Source organism: Crotalus tigris, unplaced genomic scaffold (genome assembly GCF_016545835.1).
Source record: "Crotalus tigris isolate CLP2741 ecotype Arizona unplaced genomic scaffold, ASM1654583v1 scf7180000017987.690289119674:8195010, whole genome shotgun sequence".
NCBI classification, from domain to species: domain Eukaryota; kingdom Metazoa; phylum Chordata; class Lepidosauria; order Squamata; family Viperidae; genus Crotalus; species Crotalus tigris.
In genome coordinates, this window is record NW_024096758.1 from 2,648,117 (window position 1) to 2,665,293 (window position 17,177).

At 39.7% G+C, this 17,177-nt stretch overlaps 1 protein-coding gene across 3 annotated transcripts in view; it reads left to right on the plus strand.

Moving 5' to 3' along the window:
- The window catches only part of ZNF395 (zinc finger protein 395), a 36,164-nt gene extending 19,383 nt beyond the window's left edge, over nucleotides 1-16,781 (plus strand). For all 3 annotated transcript variants that reach the window (XM_039345948.1, XM_039345947.1, XM_039345949.1), the window contains exons 3-10: nucleotides 1,245-1,546; nucleotides 3,273-3,385; nucleotides 9,215-9,441; nucleotides 10,113-10,213; nucleotides 12,186-12,456; nucleotides 13,526-13,618; nucleotides 15,393-15,496; nucleotides 16,670-16,781. In XM_039345948.1, coding sequence (XP_039201882.1) covers nucleotides 1,245-1,546; nucleotides 3,273-3,385; nucleotides 9,215-9,441; nucleotides 10,113-10,213; nucleotides 12,186-12,456; nucleotides 13,526-13,618; nucleotides 15,393-15,496; nucleotides 16,670-16,781 — 1,323 coding nt within the window. The remainder of the gene's footprint in view (nucleotides 1-1,244; nucleotides 1,547-3,272; nucleotides 3,386-9,214; nucleotides 9,442-10,112; nucleotides 10,214-12,185; nucleotides 12,457-13,525; nucleotides 13,619-15,392; nucleotides 15,497-16,669) is intronic.
- The last annotated feature ends 396 nt before the right edge of the window (nucleotides 16,782-17,177 follow it).

Sequence of the window (17,177 nt, forward strand, 5' to 3'; positions counted from 1 at the left end):
ACAGGTCGTAAAGTTGCCATAGTTGCCCACCTCTGAATTAGGAAGTATGTGGGCAAACTCCCTCCCTTCCTGCACACACAGCCAGAGACATCCACAGAAACATAGAGCAAAAAGAAGCAGAGGCAGAGTAGTGATTCTGGAAAGATGTCAAGAGCCCTACTGGACCCTATATTGGGCTGCATGAGGCTACCACAGATCCTGTTACTCTACTTTTTCAGAACAGTGGGGTCACTGCAGCTTCCCCAGTTTTTCCATATAGTAATTAGGATCCCTCTATAAATAACACCCCCAGGAATAACTAACTCAAAGAGTGCCCCTCTGAGCCTAGATAAAATTACTTACTAAAATAGACTTTAGGAAGTTAAGCAGCAGAGGGGAAAGACCTTTGGAGAAACTAAATACCATCCTTCCATGAACTACCCAAGCACAGGCTGGTCATTCTCTTTCTGGCTCTCCTTTCCTGCGCTGTCTTACTAGATTGCATGTGCTTTTGTATGAGCAAAGGAATGGTTGGAGAGATTTCATGAGTTTCTGCTTATTCACCTATTCTGACACTCTTTGAGAGATTTGACAAAACGTGATGGAAAGTCAGCTGATAATCACAGTGTGTTCCTTTCACTTAGAAGTTGAACTGAAGCGCAAAATACATCACATGCTGGTCATGTAGATATGACTGTGGCTGCAGAGCACACAGAGCACAGTGAAAGAAAGCTGCTTCTTTCATGTTGTTCAGGAAATGCATTTTTGAAGCCCTCCCATTATAAGGCATCGAAACTCTGAATTTCTTTCAGATCAAAATGACATTTAATGGAGCATCTTCTCTTTAATGATGGTCAGCCATTTGCTTTACAACAGCCCCTCCCCCCAAATCTTTTGGGCATCGGACCAGTTTTGTGGAGAGATGTTTTTCCACAGACAGGAGGGGACGTTTCATGTGCTGCCTGCATCCCACAGATGGGGCTTTTCTTGTTTGCGTGGCTCAGTTTCTGGCATGCTATGGACCAGTGCCGGGGGTTGGGGATCCCTGCTTTACAAGATTGAGCAGCATAGCTACTCCTGTTCATTGCCTCTGAAGATAGGATGCCATTTGAACACTGGCTCATGGTTATTGGTAGGTTTGGTTTATATGGCTTTGGATTGCTTATTTATGATAGGAAAAAATGGAAACAAGGACAACAAAACAGGTTAATTCATTTGGAGACCAGAATGACCATTATGATTGATAGTGGCTTTTCTTCCTACAGGTGTATGTCTTTTACAACGGGCAAGAGAGTGCTGGGCTGGTGGAATACCATGACCTGGTCAGTCACGAAGTAAAGGTGTTGCTCCCAGAAAAAGGGTTTTATGTCACTAGAAAAACTGAGGAAGTGAGACTGGCTGAAGTTGAGATGTCACCTCTTCCCAAACTGGAGATGGACCAAGGAACCCCTACAACAATGGATTATAATCCGGTTCCTGTGGTGATGAAGCATTGCACATCTGCAGCAGACATTGCTGTGACATCTAGTTTGAGATCGGTTTCTAGGAATATTGATGTACCAAAAAGGTGGGTGATTTAAAATTTGTCTATAGTTATGCAATATTGCATAACATTTCCATAATAACTTAGAGATTTTTTTTCCCTTGGCTGAATCAAAATGTGGAAAGCAGTTTTACCTCCTGCTGTTTTCTTTCCCTTTCATTTTATTAGGTTGAAAGCACAAAGGCAAATACAGCTTTGTTTGCACTCGATCTTACATAACCTACTCTAGGAGCCTTTTCAGCTGAAGGGTGGTAGATGGGAGGATTTATAATATTTTAAACAAATGAGCAAATAATTTGAAGCCACAAACTAAAATAACATATCTTGACTAAGATGCCTTGGTGATAGTAGTTCATACCATGATCCACCCATTAGACTAGTGTAAACATGTTCCGTGAAGGGTTGTCTTTGGACATAACCCAGTAGCTGGACAGGGTGTAAATTACAACAGCAAGGTTGTTGTTAGGACAATTCCACCAGGGTAGGGATCTTGCCTATTTTGAAGTAACTATATTGGTTATTAGTAAGTTTTGGGGCCCAATTCATTGTGCTGGCCATTACTTTTAAAGCCCTTTACTGGTCAATATTGAGTTATAACCAGCAGTGCATTGCCAAAATAAAATTTGCCTCTTAGGTAGGATCACCTAAATTGAATCCTTTTTCCATGCAAGGTTCCGAAGGTGTGGGCTATATGATAGACCTCTTTATGGAGCAAGTTACTCGTGGAAGGATAGAGAGCTTCATTCCTTTTTGCTTTATAGAAGCAAGTTTAAGTTGTATTATGTTTTGTGCAGGGCTTTTGCCTCTTAGTTATGTTTGAGCATCCATTATAAGTGGTATCATTGTTATTATTATGGTTTGGTTTTAATGATTGTATTTTAGAACTTCATTTGCTTCCTAGCATCTGTAGAGACTGAGGCAGCCTATAAAAACTGTAATAAAGTAAGTAAACAAATAAATCTTAAACCTTTCAAAATGAACTAAGAAAAAGAATGAGACAATAATGCCAATAGAATTGATCTAAAAGCTTAGCCTGCTACTGTCCAATTGAAACAATCATATTACATTTAGTTGTTAAAAGTAAGAGAAAAGAAAACGTTACTTCCCTGGTAGCTGCTGCCCATTACCGTATCTAGTACTAAAATTGAAAAGTTGCTTCTATATGTTTTGCTTTTCCAGTGTTTTAGGCGACTACTACAATTTATTTTTCACCCCAGTGGGTAAAGTTAGATCTCTTCTGCCTGCACAACTACATTGAGGCCCTGCCCCTCCAAACCTATAGCAGGTACCTTATAAATAAGAAATCCCAAATACTTTTCTGATCTGCTTGTTTCTAAAATTAACAGCGGAAGCTTTTCCTACTGACTTCAAGAGATATGCATTTATGACTAGCAGGGAAGGGGTGGGGTTGTTCATGTTAAAAACTCCTTTTAGAAAAATCTTCATTCTGGAGACAGGAGCGCTTTCCTGAGTCTAAATTTTGTACAGATCTAGAAGAAAAGACCTGGATTCACTTTGTGGCTGTGAGTGGCTTGTTAAAAGTTGTGACTTCAATCATAATGCTTCACTGTTTGCATTTTAACAATTAACTTGTGCCCGAGGAAGAAAGTGTTGCAAGAAAACAAATGCAAGAGGCATGAAGCACTTGAGATGGAATTGTCTGGTGAGCAATGCCTTTGCTAGGGTAGTTGGTATGTTGATTCTTTTTGGAGGAACCATCTTATCCTTCCCCCTCCTTCTCTCATTGCAGGAAACCAGATGCTGCAGTGGAGATGGATGAGATGATGGCAGCAATGGTGTTAACCAGCTTATCCTGTAGCCCTGTGGTGCAGAGTCCCCCTAACAATGAAGCCAGCATCTCAGGTAAGTTTGACAGCAAAAGGCCTCTGAAGGCCATTTGGCATTCTGTGCCCCCCTTCAAAAAAAAGCTGTTGTGATGCATAGCTCATGCAATGCAAGCTCTGGGGCCACGGTGGCTTAGCTGTATAAGCCCAAATGGATGTTCTCCTGTTGTTGGAATGCAAGTTCCAGGATTCTGCCATGCTGGCTGCTGATTCTGGATATGTCAGTGCCAACACATTTGGAGAATGCCAAGCTGGGAATGATTATTTGGAACACTGGCATTCCAGTATCTGCTTTTTCCTGAATATACATACCTGAGAATTTAGGCTATCCACAGAAGTATGCCTTTCGTTTTTTTTGAGGCAACAATGTGCATAGGGCAGTTTTCAGCTTACATCAGAAAACTTTCTGATTAAAAAATAATGCAAATGAATCTGATTAAGAAAATTTCCACTAATTGTAGACTTGGGATATGAAATTTCCACACTGTAACAATGATTGCAGAGAAAAACTCTTCCTGTGGTAATGCTGATATTATGGAATAGAGTCCCTTTTGTTGTTTTTTTAAGAAGTTAAGAAATCTTCTGGATTTCAATTGGAAGTATTTTAATTCTGAAGTTTCTGTTGAAGAGCCTTTGTGGGGGTGGGGCTCTTTTTCTTTTTTGAAGAGCCTTTTATTTACTTGTTGGCCACTTTTAATTGTTTGGCCACTTTGTAACTCAATTTTGGAAGTTGTGTAAAAAGAGAAAATGGGATAAATAAAGGGAGTAGAATAGCATTAAGTGCCTTGGCCAACACACAGACTGTTTAGTTCAGCTTTCAGGGAGATCCAACTTTTCTGCTTTACTTCTTTGGTCTTTTGGGCTTCTTGGCTACCTGCCTCAAATCTGTGTATCTAAAGCATTCATTTATTTCTAACTTTCTTCCTGTTAAATGGCTCACGTATCTCTCTCTTATGTCCTTAACAAGCTTTTCTCAAAAGTAGGCCATACCCAATTAGAGATCCAGAATTTTATTCCAGCTGTGAAGTTTAAGAATAATGTGTCCATCATAGTAAACCAAACCCCCTTCTGGGTTCTACTAGATTTTCCTTCCAGGCTCTTCTCTGTTTACCATGATTTTGCTAAACCCTTTTTGCCTGGCATTCTGGCACTCTTATGTACATAGCATTCCACATGTTTCCGAACCCTTGAAAATCTGCCCCAACATATCCTGACATAAAGTGAGTCTGTTATTATTGTCTGATGAACTGTTTAAGAATTGCAGAATGGGGATAAGGAAAGATGGTCTGTAGGGCACTTTTGCAGTTATTGTTCCTTTTGATGACGTATGTCTGAGCAAGTTTCCCCAGAGATTGGCCCATGTTACTGACACCTCCTTAATGTTCACTAGCCTCTGCTACAAAACACATTGTCTCCTAAGAAAATGAGAAAGGGATTATTATTATTATTTTTATTAGCTTTCTCTTGCTTCCAGTACAGGAAAATGCTGACTTGAGGACATTTTCTGTGAGAACAGACTGAACAAACTTGGGATGCTCAATCTAAAGAGTAGAAGACTTAGGGGAGGCATAATAATCAAGTTCGGATATATAAAAGGAAGATGATCATGAATGCTTCTCCATGGCTGCAGAAACCTAGGCCACAACTAATGTATATTAGTTGTAGCTATCTAGATTTCAGTTAAATATAAGGAAACATTTGATGGTAAAATCTATATAACAGGAAAGTAGCCCAAAGGTGGTAGTGGTCATTTCTTCACCTCTGGAGAATTTTAAGATGTTGGATAGCTACCTCCCAGTTTAATTGATTTTCGTGCACATTCAGACCTTCTGGCTGGGAAATTCTGGGCATTGAAGCTCACCTGCATATCTTAAAGTTGCTCAGTTTGAGAAACAGTTTACTAGATGACCCTTGTGGTCTTTTCAACTCTATGATTCTTTTATTCTCTTGAGTGGCTGTTTCCATTTGCCATATCCCTTACCTCTCAGCTCATATTTCTCCTAGAAAAGCCTGAAAGTAAGGATTTAATAGTGCTGTGATGTGTGAAAACCAGCACAATACTTGCGGGCTATGTAGAGAAAATATACCAGAATATTGATATGTCACTATGAAAGGAGGAAGTTGTAGTTTCCATAGGTAGGCCGCTGTTTGCACCTAGTTTGTAGCTTCACAAATCACCAGAAGAACGTGCACAGGTGGAGGCCAATTCACAGACTGTTGCGTGTGTATATACATGCTTGAATCTTTTCCCCCCATTCTTTAAACTTTTGTCCCTCTTTCTCTCTTTTTTAAATGAATTTCTGAATTCCCAGCTAGGACCCAGAAGTGGAGGCTGTAAACTCAGCATGTTATATGTCAGAGGGAGGAAGTCAATTGGTTGATATTTTCAGATTGATTGTGGTGGTATTCAGTGAGCTCAGCTTCTCTGGCTGGTCTGAATTGTGAGTTGCTGAAGATGCCTTCTTCTAGTTCGATTTGTTTGAATTCTCAGCCGAGCCTAATAAGATTAAATACTTGGCTTTTTGAATGCTACCACTTATCTTGGCAGGGTCCTCAAATGTAGGAATGGGATTGTGAGGATAGACTGATAGGTGGGAAAAGGGTACTGCCCCACCGCTCTTTCAGATCACCAATTCTCTTTAAATATCCTTTTGCCTACTAAATTTGATCCAAATTCAGTGTTTTTACCATCACATATTTACTCAAGCTATAATTACAAACTAGAAAAAAGATCATGGAGAACTTTTCTTGCAAATTTATGTATGAGAATCCTGTATGTAGAATCCCTTGAGACTGGCTGTTTGTGGCAAGCAGTAAAACCTTACCTATAATCCCTCCAGCAGACTCGACCATTGGAGAACTGTTAGAAAAACAGCTGGCTGGATTAGGAATGGTGTCTGCCTTCCCCAGTGGAGGGAGGGGTTGTGTAATCCAACCCCTGGCTGCCGTTTCCAGTTGGATGATCAGACCTATTACGGGAGTAATAGGCACCAAGAAGAGCCAGTGTCTTTATATGGAACCACTTCCCATAAGCCTCTTTGGACCTTCTGTGCGTTTATTTAAAAATAGGAGCCTTCCAGCGGTGGGAAATGCAGGTGCTTTGCAGTCAATTAGGCCTGTTGTATGTCTGCATGCTGGACTGGCAGTGAAGGTGTGAAAAAGGCTTCTGAAACTGAGAAGGGGGGGGGGACCTATCCTGTGGCTTTTCCTGTCATTCTCTTCCCGAGGAAGAGGAATTTTATAAATGAAAATATGAATTCATCCTTATTGAATTCAATCGGACTTTATCTCAGAAAATGTTTATAGGTGGCAGAATTTTGTAAACTTGTTCTGATTTGGAAGCTAAGCAGGGTTGGACCTGGTTAATTCTTTAAAGGGAGGCTGCCAGGAAACACCAGGAATATTGGCTAGATTGGAAAATCCACACAACAATCTGGAATAGCAATAGCACTTAGACATATACAATACACTACTTCACAGTGTTTTACAGCCCTCTAAACGGGTTACAGAATCAGCGTATATCCCAACGATCCTGGACCTCATTTTAATGACTTGGAAGGGATGGAAGGCTTAGTCAACCTTGGGCAGATCAGGATTGAGAGAATTAAACTGACAATGTGAGCAGAGTTAGCCTGCACTACTACATTCTAACCACTGTGCCACCACAGCTCTTTTTTTTTTTTTTAATTGAAAATTTTTAGATATTTTTACAAAAAGCAAAAAAAACAAAAAAAACAACCCTAACCCACCCACCCCAACCCTCCCTCTCCATCCCCCCCGATCTTCCCAGAGCTGAATATAGGCTTAATTAAAATTTTTAAGAATGTTAAAAAAATTGAAAAAATATAAATCATAAATATATCTAAATACCTTACATAAACAATTTATAAAGTAATTAACAATAAAATATATGTAAAAAAAGCATACGTATTAAAAGGAAAAAGTACTTGAAAGAAAAAGAGATAATAAAGAAAAAAAGAAAGAAGAAAAGAGATATAAAAAAAGTACAATCTATAAAATATTAAAATTTATATACAAGTTATTAGAAAGCTAAATGATATTTTTTTATATCCAATTTATATTGTATAAAATTTATCCATTTTTCCCATACCGCAAAGAATTTCTCTTGCGATTGCTCCTTTAAGAAAGCCGAAATCTTTGCCATTTCCGCCAAATAAGAAACTTTAAAAAACCACTCTTGCAAGGTAGGCAAAGATTCCTGTGCCACCACAGCTCTTGTTCTGAGGCCTTGGAAACTGTAGTGCCATGTCCATAAAGTCATCAGGAGTTAAGCTTTTTTACTTCTTAGGCACAATTATATTGCATTTTTGGATAAAGAGATAAGTTCAGTACAGGTGTTCCATTCAGATTGCACTAATCAAAATTTGTGCCTGGCTGTTTTTGGATTCTTAAATGTGCTTGGGTATTATACTTTCACACGTACAAGAACCAAGTTAGGCTTTGGAGCCGGATGTCTGTGTTTGCTTCTAGGATGGAATCTATTTGTCTTTATGTTATAGATAGAACTCATCAGTCTTCGTTCTTTAAAAAACAATTTTATGTGATTTCTTTCCTCTGCCCTACAGTTTGAAGTCTCCAGTCCTTGGTTCGTTACCTGTGTATGATTCACACTTAGAATAGTGTTACTTCTGGTTTGGGTCCATCGTGAGGAATGTATTTCTTTCTGGCTTGTTTTCCTAGCTGTATTGTGAAAATGTGATCAATAAAACTCAGTTGAGATTTAATCAGTTCATAGAATGCCTGGGAAGAAGAGTTGTAAAAGCAAGATATTCAGCATCAATAGAATTATTTTTTTTAAAAAAAGAACACCACAAAACACACCATTATATTTGATATAAAGGGGAACATGGGCCATTTTTTATATAGTCATAGAATCTAAGATTCATATAATGTGTCACATCCAAAGAAATAAAAAGTATCATGGCAAAATGTGATGTTCTAGTTTCACATAACATTTAAATTAATGGCTAGGTTTTAACACTTTGAACAACAAACTAAGCAGCCCTGCTTTAGCCTAATCTAGCAAGTTTTTAAAATCCATCTGAAATGGCCATTTCAGTAACTAAGTCCATCCTTCTGCTCAGTGCAAAAATCTAATTTAAAGCATCTTTGGTAGGCATTTATCCAGTTTCTGGATGATTACCTTTAAAGAAGAGGAGATTATCACCTCCCTTGGTAATCAGTTTCATTGTCAAACTGCTTTTTAAGGAAGTTTTTCCTAATATTCAAAAAAAAAGGTAGATTATTTAAAAATATATATCTTTTGTACAAAATCCCATTTGCATTCTATACTATAGAATAAGGCCACTATAAATGAAATACTAAGACAAAGCTATTAATAATCTGTGAGGTTCTTTCGACTCCCCTGTTCCCAGTTAATAAATTACAGAAAAGCAAATTTAGGTGATATTTTTTCAGTTTCTCACATTCCCTGCTCTTAGTAGCAAAATTTACAATATGAATATTTTTGTGTTTGTTTTAAAACCTCAAATATTAATAGTAAAAAGCAGACTACTGAATGAAAACATAGACTGTCCCATTTCTTCTATTTAGTACCACCTTCCTCCACCTGTGCCTCCCTGTCAGGGGTGAGGAACCATGGCCCTTTTACAACTTGTGGACTTCAACTCACAGAATTCCTGAGCCAGCATTCAACTTTCATGAATTCTGGGAGTTGGAAGTCCACAAGTCATAAAAGGCTATGCTTCCCCACCCATGCTCCATATAAAAATGATGAAAGTGTTAAACTGAATAGAGAATCAACTTAACTGCTCAAGAGCTCAGTAAAACAGTGATTCACCTGTTTATCCTCACATCTTGTCTTCAGCATCCCAAGCAATCTGTGATGCCTGGAAAGAGAGCGGTGACATGTCGGATGGTGGGAGCAGTACTACAAGCGGGCACTGGAGTGGCATTTCCACCCCTTCTCCCCCACACTCAGAGGCCAGCCCCAAGTACACAAACGAGGCCTTCAGTTCTCCTCGGGCTGATGATGGTTTTGAAACGGACTCGGATCCCTTTCTTTTTGAAGAGCCTGCTCCGAGGAAAAGGAAGGTACATAATGTGACCATAAGACGGGGAAGGAATTGTTCCTTAGAAGCTGCAGGTCTAAATATAGATTTCTTCCTATCATATCAAGAAAGAAAAATATCTATATAAGCCTGCTGTTCCAGAATGTAGTTTTTTACTATCAGAGCTCCATCATTACTGTTCCTATCTGCTCCATAAATTCATGTTTAATTATTTGTTAGGGTTTTTTGTATGCTAGCTTTCCTTCAGGATCTTATATTGCGTATGGCCCTCTCCCTTCCAGTTTTTCACTTCGACAACAGTCCTGTGGGTAGGTGGAACTCAGAGACAAGTAACTTCTATGACCGAGGTGGACCTGAATACGGGACCTCTCAAACCATGATACCATCCTAATTCTCATTTTTATTGGCAACTGTTTTTAACTCTGAATGACTAACAGTGAAAATGTATTAATTTTGATACGAATAGGCTCTGATGATTTCTTTTGCATGTCACTTTGATGTGTTTTTTAGAAAGTTGATATAAAACTGAGCCATCTTTTAGATTTTCTAAGAACTGTTAACTTCAACCAAAGGGATATGAATGAAGGGGAGGAATAAAGTGGTGCTGTCCCCAGTAATTAAGAATCCTGAGAGGTTACATTTTTCACAACTTATATATGGCCATGGCTTGACTTAGAGTTGTTTTTCTTCTAGAACTCAGTGAAAGTGATGTACAAATGCTTGTGGCCCAGCTGTGGCAAAGTCCTTCGCTCCATTGTTGGGATTAAGAGACACGTGAAGACTCAGCATCTGGGGTAAGGCCTTAAGTTGCAGTTAAGTCACATTTGCACAGTTATATTGGAAAGGATCAGCAGTAGACATAATTATGTTTCAAAACAGTAACTGGAGTGGGGAACGTTTGATGCCAAATCTGGACTTTTGGTGGGCTCCTTCCATGATGATCCTCATGAACTGGAGGGTGAAATCAGAGCCTAAGGAGGGACTTAAGTTGGATTTTGGTATGCTGCAGACAATGGCCCTTGTCCCTGCTGACCATGTAAAAGGAGGTGGCTGGAGGTCCCTTTTATTCCAGTTGAGGCTACTCCATGAGTTTATTGGTGTTTGCCGGTCACCCCATTATACTGCACCTTTCCTTTATGAGGCTGCAAAGATGATACGAGTAAATTACTGAATCAAGTTCAGGCTCTGGCTATAAAGTTCACTGTTTGGAAAGGCCCAGATCAGACATAGTTACTGATTTGTGGTTGGGCACATTTTCAATGTTGAAAGGAGGTAGCGATGCTTACAAAATGTTGACTGTGCACAGCTAGTCACAAAGCACTCATTTACTACAGGTCTGATGGTTGCAGGAGCTCCATGGTATCTCCTGTAGTTCCCAAGAAGGTGTGCTAGACTGTTTAGTTCTTTCTTTTTATGTGGGGTATTGGACACAATTCTAAACAAAATATGATGTATTAATTCACTCCTCATGATTGTCTGTGGGATTTTAAAATGCCAACTTCTCGGTTGAGTTAAAACTGAAGTGAAAAAAGCGAATTAAATCTAAAATGAAGTTAACACTCAACTCAGTTGAGTTAAAACTGAACATTTTAAGAAAGGAAAGGGGTAGGTGGGTTGGATGTAGAGAGATGCCACGTGAGTTGTTTGCAAGCATATTACCTGCCCTTGAGATAGTTGATTGTGTTCATCAGTTTCTAAATCATCTTCTCTGATGTGATGTGGTTATTGGGAACCCCTGGAAGAGAGCTCTTGTTCTGGTAGGCCAGGTGTCTTCAAACTTGACCCTTTTATGACTTATGGACTTCAACTCCCAGAATTCCTCAGCCAGCCCTTGGCTTGGCTGGCTGAGGAATTCTGGGAGTTGAAGACCACAAATCATAAAAGGGCCAAGTTTGAAGACACCTGCGGTAGGCAGTCATTTATTTCAAGCTGGACTCTTTTTTTTGTGAGTTGGAGAATATGATTGAGTCTGGATTTGAGCATTGCCAAGTATTTCTTTGGCTTCAATACAGTCCTGGCTAGAAATGACTGGACCGTGTTTGATATTTGCTATGTGGTTGTGGGGCCCTCTTGCGGGGAGAATTGGTTATATCTGTTCCATCTTTTTAAATATCTTCCTTTGCTTTCAGTGATCTTTAGTTCTGTTGAGTTTTGCTTCTTCAGTTCACTTTTCTGACTTGTTCTTTTAGCAGCTGAATTATTTTAATAGTGCATAATACCAGAGCACCTCAAATGTTAAATTCTTAATGAAGATAGATGAGAGTTTTGCAGCCCAAAGAGAAGGTCAGCATTCACCAGATAACTGTGCTGCTCCAAAAGTTTTTGCACTAAAAAGGGATCAAGTGTACCTGAAAAATTACTCCATCTTGTGTCTGTAGCAGCAGATAGACTTAGTTCTATATTCTTCCCTTTGCTAGTCTATGAACAGAATTGAAAGAAAGGATTTACTGGGATTCCATAAAATAGTGCTTGGTTCTGCTGAGAAGTGTAGAAGAATTTCAGAATTTGCCAGAAAATGTGTCTCCATCTCAATGGACAGAGGAGAATTGGCAGAGCTGATTAGAGATATTAGAGATGGTATTAACTTGACCACTTTGGGGTTGTAGATGTGAAAGTTCCTCAGATAAGATGTTCCTCTACTTTCACACTCTGGGACAAAAGCCCCAGATTGTTACAGCTTTGATAACAAAACAGTGGAAAACGTTACTTGGGAGTTATCTTATTTATTCCATATCTCCTTCTTTCATCTTCTATCAATGCCTGCAGAGATGGTGCCAACTCTGACCAGAGAAAACGGGAAGAGGATTTCTACTACACTGAGATGCAAGTGAAGGAGGAGGCACTTCTGGAATCTTCAGTAGTTGTTCCCAATCCCACTGCAGGTTCCTCTCCTATTGTCATCCAACAGGCTGCTTCTCAGCCAGGGGCTCTCATTCTGGATCGAGCAACCCCTCTGGAGCCTCATCTACCCAGCAGTGCCCTCAGCCAGTCGGCCCCCAGTTCTTTCTGGCACATCCAGGCTGACCATGCATACCAGGTAAGTTAGTGTCCACCTGCACCCTAATGTTAGGAATCTGTATTCCTCCTGAAGGTGTTCAGAATTCTTCTGTGGAATTGTTCACCCTAATAAATAAAACAGCCCCTCAGTTATGATTGGTACTTACAGTAAGTGGCAGGATTGCAGTTCTGAGAGTAGTGGTAGCAACATGGATGATTCGAATTTCAGATAAAGAATAAGGTAAATACAGTTACCTTTCTAAGTATTTGTATTCTTTCTCTGTTTGCTTATACTTCGGGGCAATGTAACACAGAATAATGCACAGTTAATGTGTTCATCCTATAGAGAACAGTAAAGGGATTAGGGATGGTTAGCCTAAAGAAAAAGGAGGCTAAGGGGAGACAGCAGTTTTTTCATACTTGAAAGCCTATCAGGGGGAAGTGGGCATGGATATATTTTCCAAAGTGCCTGAGGGCAGGGCAAGAACCAATGGAAGCCCTACAGGGAGAGATTCAACTTTGAAATAAGGAGTAGTTTCCTGTCCATGAGAGCTATTAAGCAGTGGAATAGCATGAATTCTGGGGTCATGATTACATCATCTTTGATGGTTTTTAAATAAATCCCAAAATAAATAATTTATTTTTAAATAAATAAAAATAAATCCAAAGCACCTGAAGGTAAGACAAGAAGCAATGGGTGGAAACTAATCAAGGAGAGAAGCAACTTAGAACTAAGGAGAAATTTCCTGACCATTAGAATAATTAATCAGTGTAACAACTTCCCTCCAGAAGTTGTAGGTGCTCCAACACTGGATGTTTTAGAGATTGGACGGCTATTTGTATGAAATAGTATAGGGTTCCTGCCTGAGCAGGAGATTGGACTAGAAAACCTCCAAAGTCCCTTCCAACTCTTTTATTCTGTTAAATATTGGACAGCTTTTTGTTGAGATGGTTGAGGATTCCTGCACTGAGTAGGAGGTTGCCTAAAAGACTTCCAGTGTCCTTTTTCCAACACTATTTTTCCATAGTGAGAAAATTCATGATAGAACACAGAAAGTGGACATGAAAATGCTCTTCATTTCTTAAGACAGACATTTTTCTCTACTTAGGCTCTGCCATCTATTCAGATTCCTGTATCCCCGCACATATTCACCAGCATTAGCTGGGCTGCTGCAACCTCAACCATCCCCACCCTCTCATCGGTGAGTCTGACATCCTTATAATACTAAAACTCTTGTCATGACCTTTAACTCGGCAAAGTGGTATATCTCAGGGCAATAATTTTTGAACCAAGGAACCTCAAATGGACTAACTCAAGAGTATGCATTCGAAATTTGGGACCCATAACTCCTGATGGAGTGAAATTTGAGAAAGTTACGGCTATGTCACAGTGCTGCTGGCTGCTGCTGCTGGGCTACTGCAGTCACATGATCTTCATCAATTTTCAACATTCTGTAACAGTTTCTCAGCCAGTCTTGCAATCCCTTGCTCCCTCCTCCACCAGTAGCAGCCACAAACCTGCCTGCTGGAAAAGGAGAGCAGGGGAGGGCAAGGAAAGAAGGAAGATTTCCAATTCTCCCTGCTAGATTCCCACGAGGGAATTCCATAGGAAGTCAGATGACACTACTGCTCCCGTTGCTTTTTTGACTGCCCTTCATCATCATGTTTGAGTAAGGAAATATGTTTGAAATGACAACCCAACAGGACACAACTTTTATTTATTTACTTACTTGCTTTTTTATTACTAAATTTATTTGCTGCCCATCTTGTGTCAAATGACTCTAGAATCTAGAAAGTTGTCCGGTTATACCTAAGGAGGGAATCTGGATTGGTTCAGAAGAATATATTACATATACTTGATGGGTGGCATGTTCTGAGAAAGCTGTGGTTTTTCAAGATCCCTTTGTGCATGATTATCTTACAAAATTTGCTACCACAAATTAAAAATAGATTTTATTTTTTCTGTATGAGCATTGAAAAGTTCAACTGCCTGTCAGCCTGAAAAAAATATAGCCCCTCTCTCCCAAAATAAGGCATTTGTAAGCAAAATGTTTCCAGAACATCCAAACCAAGTTGCTAGACAGGATTTTTAGTTTCCAAAACTTAGAACTTTGGTTTGAGTTGAACTGAGAGAGAAACAAAGACATCAACTAGACAGTGAGAATCTATCAGTTAAAAGTATGATGCAGCATTTGTGAAACTGTGTGATTCGGGGTGGGGGTGGGGTGTCAGTTGTAAATGTTTGGAAGGCAAAAAAGGAGATCTAATCAAATTGTTGACAAGTTATAGCAGTGTTGTGCAATTTGGAAAGTGTTGCCCAGAACTTCAGTATTCAAATTGTCTGAATCCTGCAGTTCTAAATGGTGCTGAATTGGGAAAGTCGCCAACGTCCGATAATGGATATGGCACAAGAAGAAGAAGAAAAATGGGAAAAAGGATCCTTCCAATAAAATACTACTTATTTCTTCTCTACACACCTACCCCACTCCTAGGCTCTGCATGGTAAAGACATATTTCAAAATGAAAATAAATGCAAAAGGAAACTGATTGCTTCCTTCTTATATAGCTGTGAAAAGCTTACGTTTGTGGTTGGCTTTATTAGACAAGGCCTTTTAAGGGGATTGTGGCCAGTAGAAGAGAAAATGAGACTAAAAGGGAATATCTGCATTAAGAAGCAGCATATCTCAAAAATAATAATAATAGCAGGTGTTCTTCCCCAGAAGTATCACCTTGAAAAAAAGGAATGTTGAACTAGATAGAGTTTCTGTAATACAGCAGGGCACCAGTTATCTGGAAACTTGATATTTTTATTTTGATATTTTTAAAGAAAAAAATGCCTTTGAAGTATCTAAATAAGACATACTTTTAGAAAGTTTATAGTTTTCAATTGAGTAGAAAAACCTTTCAAGACACCCATTATTGTGTTAGGCAGAATAAGAAAACCCAAATAAATGAAAAAAAAAAACTTGCTTGCAGGTTCGAAGCCGGTCTTTGAGTTTCAGTGAACAACCACCCCCACCTCCAGTGCTGAAATCCCAGCTGATTGTTGCATCCCCCCCAAGAGCATCCAGTGGCACTAGGTAAGAAGGCAGACTGAGCCATTTCAAGCAGGGCTGGGAAATGTCAGATAGGCTCAAAAAGAAAAATGTTGGGGGTTGTTGTTCTTTAGAAATTTTGAAAATGTGCTGTTGGCTTAGGAAGGGGTCAGAGGAAAGACCTCTGCTTGAAATTTTGGGTATCTACTGCCAGAAGAAGTAGGCAAGCTTGGGTTGCAGTTTTTTTAGATCAGTGGCCCGACTGAGCATGAGGCAGATTTGTATGTTCCGTCATTTTTAGCTGAGGCAAAATGTCTAGATTCACATATGGCAGTAAACCATAAACAACAATGTAATGGCCAGGTACCATGTGTGAATCCAACACTATTTCATCAGCCCTAGTGCACTAGAGACAACCTGAATTTTCTGGTCTTCAAAAAAAATCTTTGGATTGTGCTACTGAAATTGATGGCAAATGGGTTTGATTTGTACAGTACAATCTATTTTTTAAAATTAGTTTTAGGAAGAATTGGAAATGTGCGCTTGTGGCAAATTGTGGTGTCTTTGAACCAGGATTGTGTGAGCCATATCTTAGCATAAGTAGTTTTCACTTACTGACTGCAGTTGGGACCAGTAACTCTGTCATTAAGCAATTGCAGCTGTAAAGTGGGACCAAGGGACTATGCTCACTTAGGATATCGGTTCCAACTGCGGTTGCGAAGTGAATCACTTGTAATTATTAAGTGCAACATCATGTGTATGATATAACGACTTCCTGCCAGCTTTCCCATTGACTTTGCTTGTCGGAAGCTGGCTGTGAAGGTTGCAAATAGCAATCTTGTAACTGTAGGATACTGTGACCATTGGAAATGCTCCCAAATCATACTCACACGACTGTTGGGATACTGGGATGGTGGCAACTTTGAAGACTGGTCATAAATCTCCTTTTTAAGCATCATTGTAACTATGAACGGTCACTGAACGATGGCTGGTAAGCAAGGACTGCCTGTAGATGAACTTACCCTACACGAGAATAGGCTCCATTGCAAGCTCTTGGTTAATTAACAAGAGCCTTTTTGTGGATGGAACAGAACAGTAGCCCTCAAGACTTACAGGTGGAAGGCCTCTATTAAGCCCCAGGGTTTGTATCAGATGGGAAAGACTTAATGCTCAGTAGCTATGTATATTCATTAGTTTTCTGTCTTTTGTTTTCTCTAGGAAAGTCCGTGGCGAAGCCAAGAAGTGCCGCAAAGTTTATGGCATCGAGCACCGAGACCAGTGGTGCACAGCCTGCCGGTGGAAAAAAGCATGCCAGAGATTTTTGGACTGAGAAGGATGTATCTGCATCCATACCCCTTTCTGATGGGAAGTCTCAGAGGGCTCTCTCTTGCAGTCACCCAAGAGCAAATTGCCAGATCTCTGTATTTTGGCCACATCCAGGGCCCTGTCATCTTGGAAGCAATTCCCGGTGCTTTGGCAGAAGTCTCGCGAGCCACGTGTTTATCCCAAGCTCTGTATAGTCTACGTCTGCCAGGTTTTCTAACGTTCAGTGTTTTGTGGGAAAGCTTTTTCTACACAATTTTTTCTTTTTTTAAAATGACAAATAACACAGCCTCCCTTTCTATCTGTAAATAAGGAGGACAAAGGAAAAAAAAAAGCTGATTGCTTGATCTATTTTACAGACTTGTTTCTAGGTGGGTCCAGGGACCAAAGAACTTTGATCTGT